The sequence below is a fragment of the Mauremys reevesii genome, linkage group 27 (assembly GCF_016161935.1).
Source record: "Mauremys reevesii isolate NIE-2019 linkage group 27, ASM1616193v1, whole genome shotgun sequence".
Lineage (NCBI taxonomy): Eukaryota > Metazoa > Chordata > Testudines > Geoemydidae > Mauremys > Mauremys reevesii.
This window is the reverse complement of record NC_052649.1, coordinates 1822940-1836650: the sequence shown is the minus strand read 5'-3', so window position 1 is coordinate 1836650 and position 13711 is coordinate 1822940. Positions and strand designations below refer to the sequence as shown.

Genomic DNA, 13711 nt, shown 5'->3' with positions numbered 1-13711 from the left:
TCTGACCCAGTATGGCCGTTCTTATTGATGTCAGTAGAAAGTATGCACAGAGACCAGGTTACAATATAGCCTTCGTTACGTGGTTAGTACCTTATTGTTACATTCAGCAATCACTTGAGTGGGAAAATGTTAACCTTTAGGAAAAGCACTACTTTGCCCCTACTGTCGTCTCCTTCTCTGTCCCTTCCCATTTTCTCTTCATCAGTTCCCAATCCCTCCCATCTGCTTCAATTGCCAGCAATGACTAACTATACAGCCTTACAACATGTTGACAACCAATGAGATTAACAGGGAACAGGTGGAGTTCAGAGCTATTGTTCCAGGCTGTCTACAACAATGCATCAATTTATACTTTTCAGGGCTAAATGCTTTCCTATAAAAAAAGACAAAACAAAACCCACACACAAACACAGATTCTGCAAAACCCGAGTAAGTCAGATACATAAATACGTTATCCTGGCCATCTTTTACACACTACTGGCTAAGAATGTGAAGAGCGAGATCTCCATTGCCACAGTAGAATACTTCAGTCTGAAGGGGCAGATCCAACCCAAGAGCAATTTTAGACAAAAAAAATTACAGACTGCAGTACTGGATTTGAAGTATGGATACTCTAGATGCCCTAACTAGTCCTAGTTCCCTAACTTCACAAAGAGACCGTCAATTAGACCCCAAATGTCAGTAGTTCTCAACCTTCCCAGACTACTGTACCCCTTTCAGGATGCAGATTTGTCTTGCATACTGCAAGTTTCTCCTCACTTAACTTGCTTACAAAAATCAGACCTAAAAATACTAAAGTGTCACAGCACACTATTACTGAAAAATTGCTTACTTTCTCATTTTTACCATATACTTGTAAAATAAATCATAACCCCCAGGTTAAGAAACACTGACACAGTATATAGAACAATATAAATAAGTCATTGTCTGTATGAAGTTTTAGTTAATACTGGCTTTGCTAGTGCTTTTCATGTAGCCTTTTGTAAAATTAGACTAGTATCTAGATGGGCTGATGTACCCCCTGCAAGATCTCTGCATACCTCCAGTGGTACGTGTGCCCCTGGTTGAGAATCACAGTCATGTGTCATAATACTGTATATACAGTTTCACATTATAGAAATATATTGTAAACTACAATCCCTGCAATAATTAAGACAGGATTATGCAGTTCAAGCAAGCCAAACTTCACGCACACTAATACTGCCTCTTCCTTCTATGAAAATGGTATTATGTCAAAGATGATCCTTCAAAATAAAGATGGTGCGCTTTTTTTAACCCCTTCTTGCCTTACCCACCTCACCCCCAACAAAATTAGGCAAAGTTTCAGCATTACTCACAGTGGTACATGATGCTGTTCTGGTTCTGCTTTGGTCAGTTCCTCCTCCTCAATGTCAGATTCCCCTCCTGAGCTGCTCTCAGTGACATCCGAATCAAATGCTTGCTCACTGGATCTCAAGTTGGCCATCCCACTGGCTGTAAACCTCTCCAGTTCCTCTGAAATAGAGTCGCTCTTCAGGAAGCTGCTTAGTCCTTCCGACGTACTTGTTTCACTTGCAGCTTTCTTCAAGGCTGCTTCTGCCTTGCGGGTGAGCATCAGCTGGCTCCGATGCCTTAGAGAGTCCAAGTTTGGCAGTTTACTCAGAGTCTCCTCCAAGAAGCCACCCAGCTGTTGCTGGATGTGCCTCTCTACCTGCTTGGCCTGCACCACCTGCAGGCGCTTCTGCAGCCTGCGAGCACGGTTCTCAATGTCTGCCTGCCGTCGTAGCACTGCCCTTGTCCTCAAATCAGAGTCCATGGCACTGAAGAGACTAGCCGACAGAGGAGACTTCTGCTCCCCTGTCTTGCCGCTCCCAAAATCAGAATGTGCATCTCCACCAGACAATCTATTCTCTCCACCGCCTCCTTCAATCACCCGCTGCTGCGCTGCAGAATTAAGCGACACATTGTTTGCAGTGCTATTATTGCTAAATGGAGTTGTGCGCTCAGCATCAAGGCTTCTGTGTGGGAGAGTGCAATTGGTCAAACCCGTCTTCAAGTCCCCTGATTCAGAACCCCCTGCAGTGTTAGGGTCAACACCCTGGAGGGTGGCTGAGAGGGGAGCACGCTTCCCACCATTAAGTGAACTGGAGTTTTCATGGTCTGAATTGGTACTTTTAGCCAATTTCTTGGCCAAGCCATTCACAGGTGCTTGTGGAAGAGGTGGCTGACCACTAGTACTCATGTTTTTTAGATTTTCCAAAGAAAACTCCAACACTGGCTGTCTCCCCAACAGATCGTTCGTTTTCAAGAAAGACTGAGATAAGAGAGGGTGAGGTTTAAGAACTGTCTGCTTGTTGAAGACTCCTTGCAGCTTCAAAGGGTCTTTTGAAGGAACAGATGTTACATCTGAGCAGAGATAAGAGGCCACCAGTGGCTGCAGCTTGCCCAGCTCCTCCTTGGTAGGGTTATTTCGGAAATCTACACTGGGATCCTCTGCAGCAATGGCTTTCCTTTTGGTGCCGTTGGCAGTGAGAAGGATGTTGTTGGCGTTGCCGTTGTTCTCGGCACTGCCAGGTGATAAGGTGGAGGACGGGGGAGCCAGTTTGAACCGGATGTGGTGAGCTTCAGCTGCTGCGTCAGTGAGAGCGGGCGCCATCGCAGCCATTCAGCACCAAGAGACAGGAAATCCAGCCTCTCCCAGTGCCGAGGCCAGCTCCACTGCCTCTTACTGCCTCGCCTGAGGACAGCCTAAAAAAAGAAAGCAAAGTCATTGAATCAGATAAATAGTAAACAAAATGCTCATGAGCCATCTGACAGACAGACCTAGGCCCATGGTCTGCAACACTGCAAGATAACAGAAGCAAGCATGGTCTAGCGGACTGAACACAAAACTAGCAATCAAAAAAACTGATATCCCAGTGCTGGTTCTGAAACACCAATTTGCAATGAGAACTTTCTGGCAAGTCACTTTCGTCCAGTGCCTCAGTTTCCACATCTGCAAAACTGAGACAATACCAGACTTCAGGAGAAGTTACAAGGCCATGCTTTTGTTTTCTACAACTTTCATCTCTCTCCCTTTGAGCATTCTGCAGCTCTCCATGTTTGCCTAACTTTGTTGTAATTCAAATCAATAACAAAAACTATTGATTTCAGTGAGAGCAAAGTTAGGCCAACATTGGGCACTTTTTAAAAATAATTCTATTAGTGTTCAGTATACTACAGAAATTCCAAATTATTATCCTAGCACCTAGAGATTCCCCACAATGCTAGGCATTATATACACATAGTAAGAGATATCCTAGCCCAAAGAGTTTACAGTGTAAACAGACAAGTATTCTCAATTTTACACTTTAACTAAGGCACAAAGGTTAAGTAACTTGCCCCCAAAGATCACACAGGAAGTCTGTGGCAGAGCTGAGAATTGAATCCACATCTCCCAAGTCCCAGTCCAGTGCTTTAACCACAAGACCATACTACTTTAAAACGCCTCAGAGCTCCACATGGAGAAAATCTCACCCACAGAGTACTGAAACAACCTTCTCTCACCCCAAACAAGTTAACTGCCTTATATACCACTTCCACCATACATCAGTATCAGAAACCCCCAGCAGATTGTGCTACATCTACAGTATAGCCTCCACCAACGAGGCTGCATCCGTAGTAAATTACTGCTTAAATTTGCTAGCATAGGTGGACATGGCTTTGGGTGGAATAAGTCTCCACCCACACTGACTCCCAGTGGGTAGAAAAATACATTCCTATCTAGCAAAACAACCCCAGTGGCTTTCTTGGAAACCGTGTAAAGTTAGACCCTTTCAGGTTTCATCCTCTTGGGAACTAGCGGTTTTCCAAATTCAAGATTTAAACAAAAATACTAACAGTAGTTTAGGCTGTCTGACGTTTCCCCCCCACTTCAGGATGCACACTGAAACCAGCTGTTTACTTGGTCTCTCCCTTTCATAAGTTCTTGCCATATGACAGTTTCATCTCTACCCACCTTGATAGCGTACATCCCCACTTAGCAATAAAATCACTAACAGTGTAACATTCAACTCACAAGAGAAAGTATGAGTTCACAGAAGAGTGACTGATGATATTTTACTTAATGATCTTGCAGTTTTTCCTAAGACTGACAGAAGTTTCTGATCAACTAGCCATTTACTTAATCATTAAGATTTGTCAGCACTATTACACATTTTTGAAAGTGCAGGACAATTATAACAACTTAATTGATCTTCTATAGCTTTTGCTTTATCTTCCATTTGTTGTTATGCAGCAGATACAACACAAAAGCAGTGACGTGTTTATTTCAATACTTGTCAACATTAAGAACAAAAGTGAAAAGTTCAGAGCAATCCTAAATCAAAATACACCTCTACCCCAACATAACGCGACCCGATATAACACAAATTCGGATATAACACGGTAAAGCAGTGCCGGGGGGGGGGGGGGAGGGGGCTGCGCACTCTGGCGGATCAAAGCAAGTTCGATATAACGCGGTTTCACCTATAACGTGGTAAGATTTTTTGGCTCCCTAGGACAGCGTTATATCGGGGCAGAGGTGTATTTGTATCTAATAAATCAATCCCTCAATTGTACGTCAGTTTACATTAATAATTAACGTTATAATCACAATAGAAGCCACCTATAATGGACAAGGAATAATGATGTTATAAGTATTTTAAAAACCCCACGTCTGTACCAGTTACTGATTTCATTTTAGATTAAGATTATTTTTAAAAGGAGTCTGCTTTCCCTCTGCCCCATTTATGCTTTTTTAGATTTACTCATCTAGAGCTAAAATTAGTTTTGTTAATAGCCTGTTTCTGATTTGCTTTCTAGTTCTGCTATATAGAAGTATGCTGCAGTGTTTACATTATACGAACTGCTGTGAAGTTTTATTCACTTAAAAATAACCTTTCCCTGTAAACTGAGAAAAACCAGAGAAAGACAAGGTGTGAGAGGTAATATTTTTCATTGGACCAACTTTTATTAGCGGAAGAGACTAGTTTTTGAGCTAAAAGATATTACCTCACCCACAGGGTGTGTCTAATCTCCTGGGACCAACATGGCTACAAATAATATTGAAAACAAAAATCAGAAACATTTCTATTGATGTCAAGGATTTTGGAGGAAGGGAGTTCTCCTTTAAGATGATCCGAACTCTAGAGCCTAAACTAAACTGACTTTAAACTCCATTTGTGTTGAACACCTAGCTCTTATATAGTGCTGTCCACCAATACATCTCACAGCACTTTACACAGGAGGTCAATATCACCACCATTTCAGAGGCACTGAGGGAAGCAACTTGCCCAAGGTCACCCAACAGACCAGTGGCAGAGCTGGGACCAGAACCCAGGCCTCCTGAGTTCCAGTCCACTGTTCTAGCCACCTAGAATAAAAAAGTCCTTGACAGTTTGTGTATACAGGGCTAAGTATTTTGTTTCCTGTGTAGTTTGCTTACCTACTATGAACAGAGCCTATTTTACTTTTTTTATATAAATGTGCAATACATTATGTGTGGGCGATGCCCAGCTGTGTTCTTAAACCCATACTAAACCATGCTGAAAAACAGATTTCAGTAAACATAATTTCACTCCCTACATACAGGGCCAAATGCTTTCAATGCACTCAATGTACAAATTACAATCCTAGTTGTAGCAAACACTCCACTTGCAGTGAAGATGGGCTGTGGATAGAAAAAGCAGCTTCACTACAGAAGGCTTCTATTAAATTCCCTACCAAGGCCTTTACCCATGAGACTTGACTATTTAGATCAGCTGTTTATTCATAAACACTGCTGTCAAATACCTTCACTCACACTTCTGCTTTTCAGTTTCCCTAAAAAGTAGGTACACTAATCTAATTGGGTCCATTACTATAGCATCTGAAAGCCTGATCTCGGTATCAACCTACATACACACTTAACATCTTTCAGAGATAATTAAAAAAAATAGAAAAGTAAAAGACGACAACAACTGGGTCCTAACCATGGGAATCCAAGGCTCTGTCTACACACAAACTTGCACCAATTTAAGTTCAATAAGGGTAAATGTCTGCATGGACACTTACTTTGTATTAAAAGTAATTTGATTTTGTGCATTTTAAACCTGTTCCTAATCAACTTAATCAAAACCAAAATAAACCTAGTTAACATAGAAATATGAGTATTCACAGATTTAACTAAATCCATTTGAAAAAAAAAATCACAAATTAAACCAATGTATATCTGTTTAGATATACCCTAGGTTTACCCCTAGCTTTACAGGAGGAATGGAAAAAGGAGGGATGGAACTTTAAGATTTACAAAATGTTTCCAAATTCTCCTTGTTAAATAAATATACTTTCCATTCTTTGTTCCACTAATTTAAGAAGCCTCCAATTTCTCTTAAAAGTAATCTGCAAAAGTTTTATTTTAATCCAATTTTTCTTTTGCAAAATTTCCAGTGAGCAAAAGCAATAGCTAATAGGACTTATTAGTGATATATCTGAAACAAAAATTTCAGGAACCATTTCCCTCCTTAAAGATGACCTTCAACGGAAAAAAAAATAAAATAAAATAAGGGTGGTTGTGCCAAGAGAGAGGTGGAGCTTCTGCTTCTTTGACTTTTGGAATATTAAACCTCTTCTTCCTTGCTCTTGCTGGCTGATGAGAGAACAGAGGTAGGTGCTCCCAGTCCTCAACTGAAGGGGTGAAAGCATTTACATACAAAGATCTTTTCCCCTAACTGTCTCAGATGCTCACACTCCCTCCTCTTCCGCAAAAAAATAAAATTAAAATTAAATTAAACAGTAAAACAGTCATTAGAAGTCCCTCTCCTGAAAATGTTCAAGTTATACTCTTGTCGTATTTGCAATTCATAATTCTAATAGTTCAAGTCCTCCAGGAAAGACTAGATAAGACCCAAATTAGCCTATTTTAAAAAAGCCAAGACCTCTATATATTATGATTATCTTTTCTCCTTCAGAAGACCAAATTTTTTGGCCTACAGAGGGCACATTTAAAACTCTTAATAGTCCAAGTTGCAAATATCATGGTTTCTCTGCCACTGAGTCACATTACTAGTATTATATAGACAACTGAAAGAACCTTTAAGTAACAAATTCATTTTTAAAAACAATCTTCACCCACTTTGTTTATGGCCCTTGTGTTGTCAGCAGAAGATATGGCTTAGCTTTTGCAGTATATCAAAGCAGTAATTGTTAAGATACAGCAACAGAGGTTTAGTGAACTACTTCTCCCAACACAAAGCAGTACGTATTATCTCAGCGCTCAAGTATTTCCTCCATACCATCTCCATGAACAACAACATAGCAGCAGCTCTGCTACAGTTAATGTTGAGCATCACTTTCCGTTTAAAAGTTGACTATTATGTATTAACAGGAGTGTTGTAAACAAGACACCGGAAGTAATTCCTCCGCTCTACTCCGCACTGATTAGGCCTCAACTGGAGTATTGTGTCCAGTTCTGTGTGCCACATTTCAGGAACAATCTGAACAAAATTGGAGAGAGTCTTGAGAAGAGCAACAACAATGATTAAAGGTCTAGAAAACATGACCTATGAGGGAACAAACCCATTTTTTTCAATCTTTAGTCTGGAGAAGAGAAGACTGAGGGGGGACATAACAGTTTTCAACTACATAAAATGTTGTTATGAGGAGGAAGGAGAAAAATTGTTCTCCTTAACCTCTGAGGATAGGACAAGAAGCAATGGGCTTAAATTGCAGCAAGGGAGGTTTAGGTTGGATGTTAGGAAAACCTTCCTGCCAGGGTGGTTAAGCACTGGAATAAATTCCCTAGAGAGGTCGTTGAATCTCCATCATTAGAGATTTTTTTTTTTATTATTATTTTTTTAAGAGCAGGTTAGACCTTTTGGGGAAGCACTATTGAAAGAGTTACGGGTAAACTTTGTACCTCCAAGTTGGCACAGCTTGGACTAGAAGAGCAATATGTGCACATAGACTACTGTTGAGGCCCTAGTGGGCATCTCTTGTCATAGAAATTGGGAGGCTCAAAGCAATATGCTGTGGTCACTGGACTTGAGTTGCACTCAAGCTCTGAATTTGAGCCTTACCTTTGGCAATTTTCAGACAGATAGTATGTTCCTTGCTCTCTGCCTGCATTCTGCAGAGGCTCTTTTCAGAAGTTTTGCCCCAGGTCTCCACAGCTCCCCAAACAAGGGAAAGGAACCCAGAACTCCCCACCTTATCCATGCTGCTACCAGCAGTGGCGAAGGGTCTCCAGCCTCACTCACTCTCTCAAAGCAGCAGAACTGGGGGGGTAGAGGGGGAAGGGTTAGAGCAGTGCAGGAGAGTGGCGGAGGAAAGGAGGGAGTCACAGCTGTGCAGTGGGGAATATAAGGGGCTTCAAGCTCTGCTCCCCCAAAATTTCCATACTCCCCCACCATTTTTGTTCCCCCTTCAAATTATGCCCTTTGTTTCCTGGTTTTCAGAGGTTTGTGTTCAGCTGAGCTCGATATCCTAGAATGGCACAAGATACCACTGGGCAACCTTAACTCTGTTAATGAAGTTGGGGTTTTTTGGTTACTGATCTGTCCTAATGACTTGAATCACCATCTCTCTCCAATCCTGCAACTATCTTACAAACAACTCTTCCTAGATCCACCCCAACCTCAAATCCTACACAGCTGAAATGAATTCATCTCTCCCCACCCTTCATCATGGAGACGAGAGTGGCATTTTCCACCAAGACTCATAACCTTGGTAAAGTCTGACTCCTTCCTCTCCTTAATTCCTCCCTTTGCCCTCCCCCCTCTGATATATCCAGGATCCCACTAAGGCTTGGTGTACACTAGGACATTAGGTTGGTATAACTACATCACTTAGGGGTGTGACAAATCCACCCCGCAAGTGACACAGTTAAACTGACCTAATCTCCAGTGTAGACAGTGCTAGGATAATGGAAGAGGTGGAGTACCACCTATGCCAGGGGTTCTCAAACTGGGGGTCATGACCCCACAGGGGTCACAATGTTATTACATTGGGGGGGGGCCACAAGCTGTCAGCCTCCACTCCCAAACCATGCTTCACCTCCAGCATTTAGAATAGTGTTATACTTTTTTTTGTTTTTAAAGATTTTTTAATTTATTGGGATGGAGGGGTTGCACTCAGAGACTTGCTTTGTGAAAGCGACCACCACTACCGAAGTATGAGAACCACTGATCTATACCAACAGAACCCCTCCCGTTTGCATAAGTAGTGTCTTCACGAACGTGTGTTTTAAGTGTAGACATGCCTTAAGTCCCTTCTCTATACATTTCCAAAATCTGCCCCTTCCAATTCATCAAGACCCTGACCCACAACTTGGTCACCTGCTATCCGGACTCATGCGACCTCTTCCTACCTGGTTTACTTGACTCTTGCCTTACAATCCCTTTCCCATGTATCCAACACTCTGCTGCCCAAGTCATCTTCCTTCCCTGCCATTTCATCCACCATCATGCTAGAAGCCCTCGGATGGGTTTGCAGCTCCTGCATCAAAATTTTAAACTCATGGTCTTCACTTGCAAACGTTCACCTCTTCCTGCCTTGCCTCATCTTCTGTCCAACCACATGCAAACTCCACTAGCCTTCATGCTCAGCCTGAGGCCTCCTTCCACAAGGTGCCTCCATCTTTTCCCATGTTACTCCCTAACTTCTTCACCAGGAAGTCTTCCTCTACTCTTCAAAATCCACTTCCTTTACTTGGGAATGGGAGTCAGTGTTGGAAAGCCAAGATTTCCGCTGTGCGCAAACAAAAGCCTAAAACTAGCAATATCTGTACACTAAGAAGTTTACATGCACAGGAGCACAACATACATTAAAATCAAGTAACTTCACATTCCTGTGCTACATAAACCTCTCCTGCTTCCCCTCTACCTCTCAACTTCTCGGAGGGGGGCCATGTTATGCCCAAGCTAACTGTAAGCTTCTCAGAGCAGGAACCAGTCTTACTTGTCTACAGCAGGTAAATATGAATACTGAAGAGATTAATTCTGAGAGGGGGGAAAAAAAAACATTGTGAGAAGTGATATCAAATTTATCCAAAAAAAAAAAAAAAGGGTAGGTTAGATTATAGGTAGACATAAGGTTGATTGCACTACGTACATGATTAAAGACTATATTTTGTAAAATTTTTACAAATATGTGAATAGAAGAGCAATTTGAACCAGTGACTGCAAGAATACAACCTAAGCCTCTAACTCAAAGGTCTAGAAGTAGGCCTTTAAAACTTGTATGCTAAGACCTCTTTCCTAAAACAAGCCCACAGTCCAGACCCCTAGATACACATTTTGGGGGGCGGCGGAGGGGGGCGCAAGGGAAAGGGGGGAAATTTCTTTTCTAAAAAGGAGGAAAGAATATCTTGTCATCTTTCAACATTCTGTAATTGGGAAAGAAAATGATTACCAACGTAGAAGCATCTTTCCTGCAAATATAACTCTCAAAAAGCTTTAATTAAGAAAACAATGGTTTAAAAAAAACACATAGGATGATGGACTAGTTGTACCATCACATATGATAGGCAAACTGCTTGCCATGCTGTAAAATGATATACACTTCTACCCTGATATAACACTGTCCTCGGGAGCCAAAAAAAAAAATCTTACCATGTTATAGGTAAAAATGCGTTATATCAAACTTGCTTTGATCCGCAGGAGTGCGCAGCCCCGCCCCCCTGGAGCGCTGCTTTACCACGTTATATCCGAATTTGTGTTATATCAGGTCGCATTTTATCGGGGTACCGGTGTAGTTTTAAAAATCTCAGATCTCCCAAAGATTTGACAGTCAAGATATTAAAGGAAGTAGATATCTATGCATGAACCAAGACACTTAATATGCATACAACATCCCTTATCTACATTTAAAGGACAGTGTCTTCTAATGACGGTTGAGATTGAGTGTTTTATAACCTTCCATGAAAGACTCAATATTAAAGAGTGGTTCTGCTCTGAAGTGACTAATAATTGGATTGTGGGGCCTCAATGATTTGAGACTGTACGTACTCAGTGTACACGTAAAAGGAGTCAAGCCTGCAAATGAACTCTTGAGTCTGAAAGTCAACCTGGCCTCTTTCCTACTCAAGCATCACTAGTAATAGTGATCCTAAAAAACAGATTACGTTCTTAATGGCACCTATGCAGCTCCAGTCTTCAAATGGCATCATCTGTTATACCTGTCTAACCCCCTCTGTACTCAACAGGGCTTGCACAGGAGTCACTGATGGCATAATTTGGTCTACACAAAGTTAATTACAGACAAAAAGACGTACAAAAAGGAAAAAGCAAGCTTGACTATCACTTCCTAGAGGAAGTTTGCAGTCTGGCAGTTATGTACAAGAATTAACTTTTACTTGCAAAGTGACCTAGTTTGATATCAAGTCTTTGATATGGAATCCCCAACATTTTATCTTTTTTTTTTTTTAAAAAAGATAGAGGGAATCACTCTTCAGAGCAAAACCGCATCCAAGAGTCAAATGGAAAAGTGAAATGTAAGCAACAGAATGTTCATAAAAAATGCTTTAAGTATAAACAAAATATCTGAAAACTCAGCTCTTATTGTATTTACAAAACAACTGGAAAATTGGCATTCCCCACCACAGAAGACTCCAACACAAACCACAATGCACAGCGCTTTCCTCTACTTTTAGCTATATTCTGGGCAACTTGCCAAGGAAAGAGTCTTGAACTCAGGACTTAGATAAGGTAAGTAGGAACAAAAAGTGTCTTATTTTTTTTAAATATATTCCGATTTGTTGTACACATTCTATTGCTGCAGTTAAAGTAACACCTTTAACACATGCTCTTTTGAGAAAGTGCTAGGGTCAAAATATTAACGTTAACTTTCAATATTTTGCCAAAATGTGTCACCGTCATAGAACACTTAATGTTTATGCAGTGCTTTGAAATGTAACTAACTAAACCTTAACACTCCTGGGAGGGAGTTCCATATTTTCATCGTTTTACCAGTGAGGAAACAGTTTAAGTCACTTGCCCTAAGTCACATGGAAAATTAGTGGCAGAGAGACTAGAACACACAAGCTCCTGCCCTACACTCAATCCACTAAACTATACAACCTCTCTTTGGGCATTTAAGTGTCTTATTCTATAATAAATCAATAATCCAGTACACACATTATCCTGACCATGATCCAAAAGCTTTAATTTAGCAAACTGCTGCCAGACAGCCAATAAGTCTCAGCTTTAATAACTGCTCAGGATCTCACACTGAAGACAGCAATTCAGGGGGATCACCATCACAGCATCCAACAACACCAGGAAGTAAATTCCAAGCCTAGGATGCTGAGCACTTTCTTCTAGCAAAAGGAACCTGCAGAGTGTGAATGACAAGCCACAGTTACATGTGGTAACTGGTTTGTCACTTTTCATTTCTAAGGCAGAGAAATAAAGCAAGTTGAACAGAACTTTTCCACTCATTCATTGCTTCACTATGTCACTGCAGACCTCAATAAGAGGGCATAAAAATCATGAAGGGGACTCAATGAAGTTTGGTATAACTCAGTACAGAGTTCATAACAGACTTCATGCTACTAGCTTGACTAAAGTCTGGATCAGCTTTCAGTAAAGAAACAGATTTCAATAAAGCTATTTTAAACAAAATACTTTTCACCACTCAACACTTCGCAGAGCTGGTGGAGAGAGAGAAGTAATTCTGCAGCAACAAGTCTAAACTGAGGAGCTGACAAAGATACGGTCAAACAGGTCTGAACAGACCTGTAATAAGTACCCTTTCCTCTCTTTAGATTTGTTTCAGCCATTCTTTTTCCAATCTTTGTGGGTTTTTTCTTGTTCGTGTAAAAAAAAGTAAGATGTTTTCATCTTGGATTCACATAGAACAGTGCCCAAGCTCCACTCTTCAGTATTAGATCTCCTTAACCATCAGAATTTCTATTTTATTTTCTGCTTTCATTCTTAAAACTTCAATTATAGTTTGCCGAGAAACAAGTTATAAGAAGTTTATGTTTTCCATCCCTTCTTGGGGTCTGAACAGTTTTGCAGCAAGCTATTTGCATTGTCCCCCACCCTAATGTCTCAGTTTGAATGTACCTTGAAAAGAATATACTCATGGCATAATACACTAAGCAACTGCATCACCGGGACCCTGATGTGTGGCAAGTCTTTGTCCAACTGAGAAGAGACAGGAAGCCTTTTTCCGAATTGTATAACAAAGCAGTTCAAAATTACATCCTTAACCATACAGCCGCACAATAGTACAGGAGTCTGGAGAGGATTTTCTTTTTCAGGAGGAGGAGAATTCTAATAAAAGTTTTTGGACATGCATTCCAGATACACAGAGTATTTTAAGACTTGATGACTGAGGAAATGTTATTTATAAAATACAACAAAGGAATTGTACTTCACAGATCACCTGCCATTCGGATCATCCAAGTGTTGAGAGATTTTTTTAATGAGACTACAAAAACTCTGAACATAAAGAACCATATACAGAAACTCTATGTATTATTTGGTCGAGCCAGCACATTACCTAATATCCAGAAAAAAGTTAACAATGATAGTTTGTCATCAAAGGCCCAGCTGATGCAACAGCTTGTCTCAATCACACAGCCACACAGGGTTTGATTTTTTTTTTTTTAAAGTGTGGGAGATAAGACAGCAATGAAGTACATAAGCAAAACACTTAACCTGCACACCTTCAAAAAAAAAAAAAAAGTTAATTTTCAGAAGAGATTTAGAACTTTCTAATAAAAGAGAAA

At 40.7% G+C, this 13711-nt stretch overlaps 1 protein-coding gene across 6 annotated transcripts in view; it reads right to left on the bottom strand.

The window, feature by feature from the left end:
• Positions 1 to 13711, bottom strand: part of KANSL1 (KAT8 regulatory NSL complex subunit 1) — a 179795-nt gene that overhangs the window by 135906 nt on the left and 30178 nt on the right. For all 6 annotated transcript variants that reach the window (XM_039516588.1, XM_039516590.1, XM_039516591.1 and 3 more), the window contains one exon: positions 1338 to 2727. In XM_039516588.1, coding sequence (XP_039372522.1) covers positions 1338 to 2644 — 1307 coding nt within the window. In that variant the 5' untranslated portion in view covers positions 2645 to 2727. The remainder of the gene's footprint in view (positions 1 to 1337; positions 2728 to 13711) is intronic.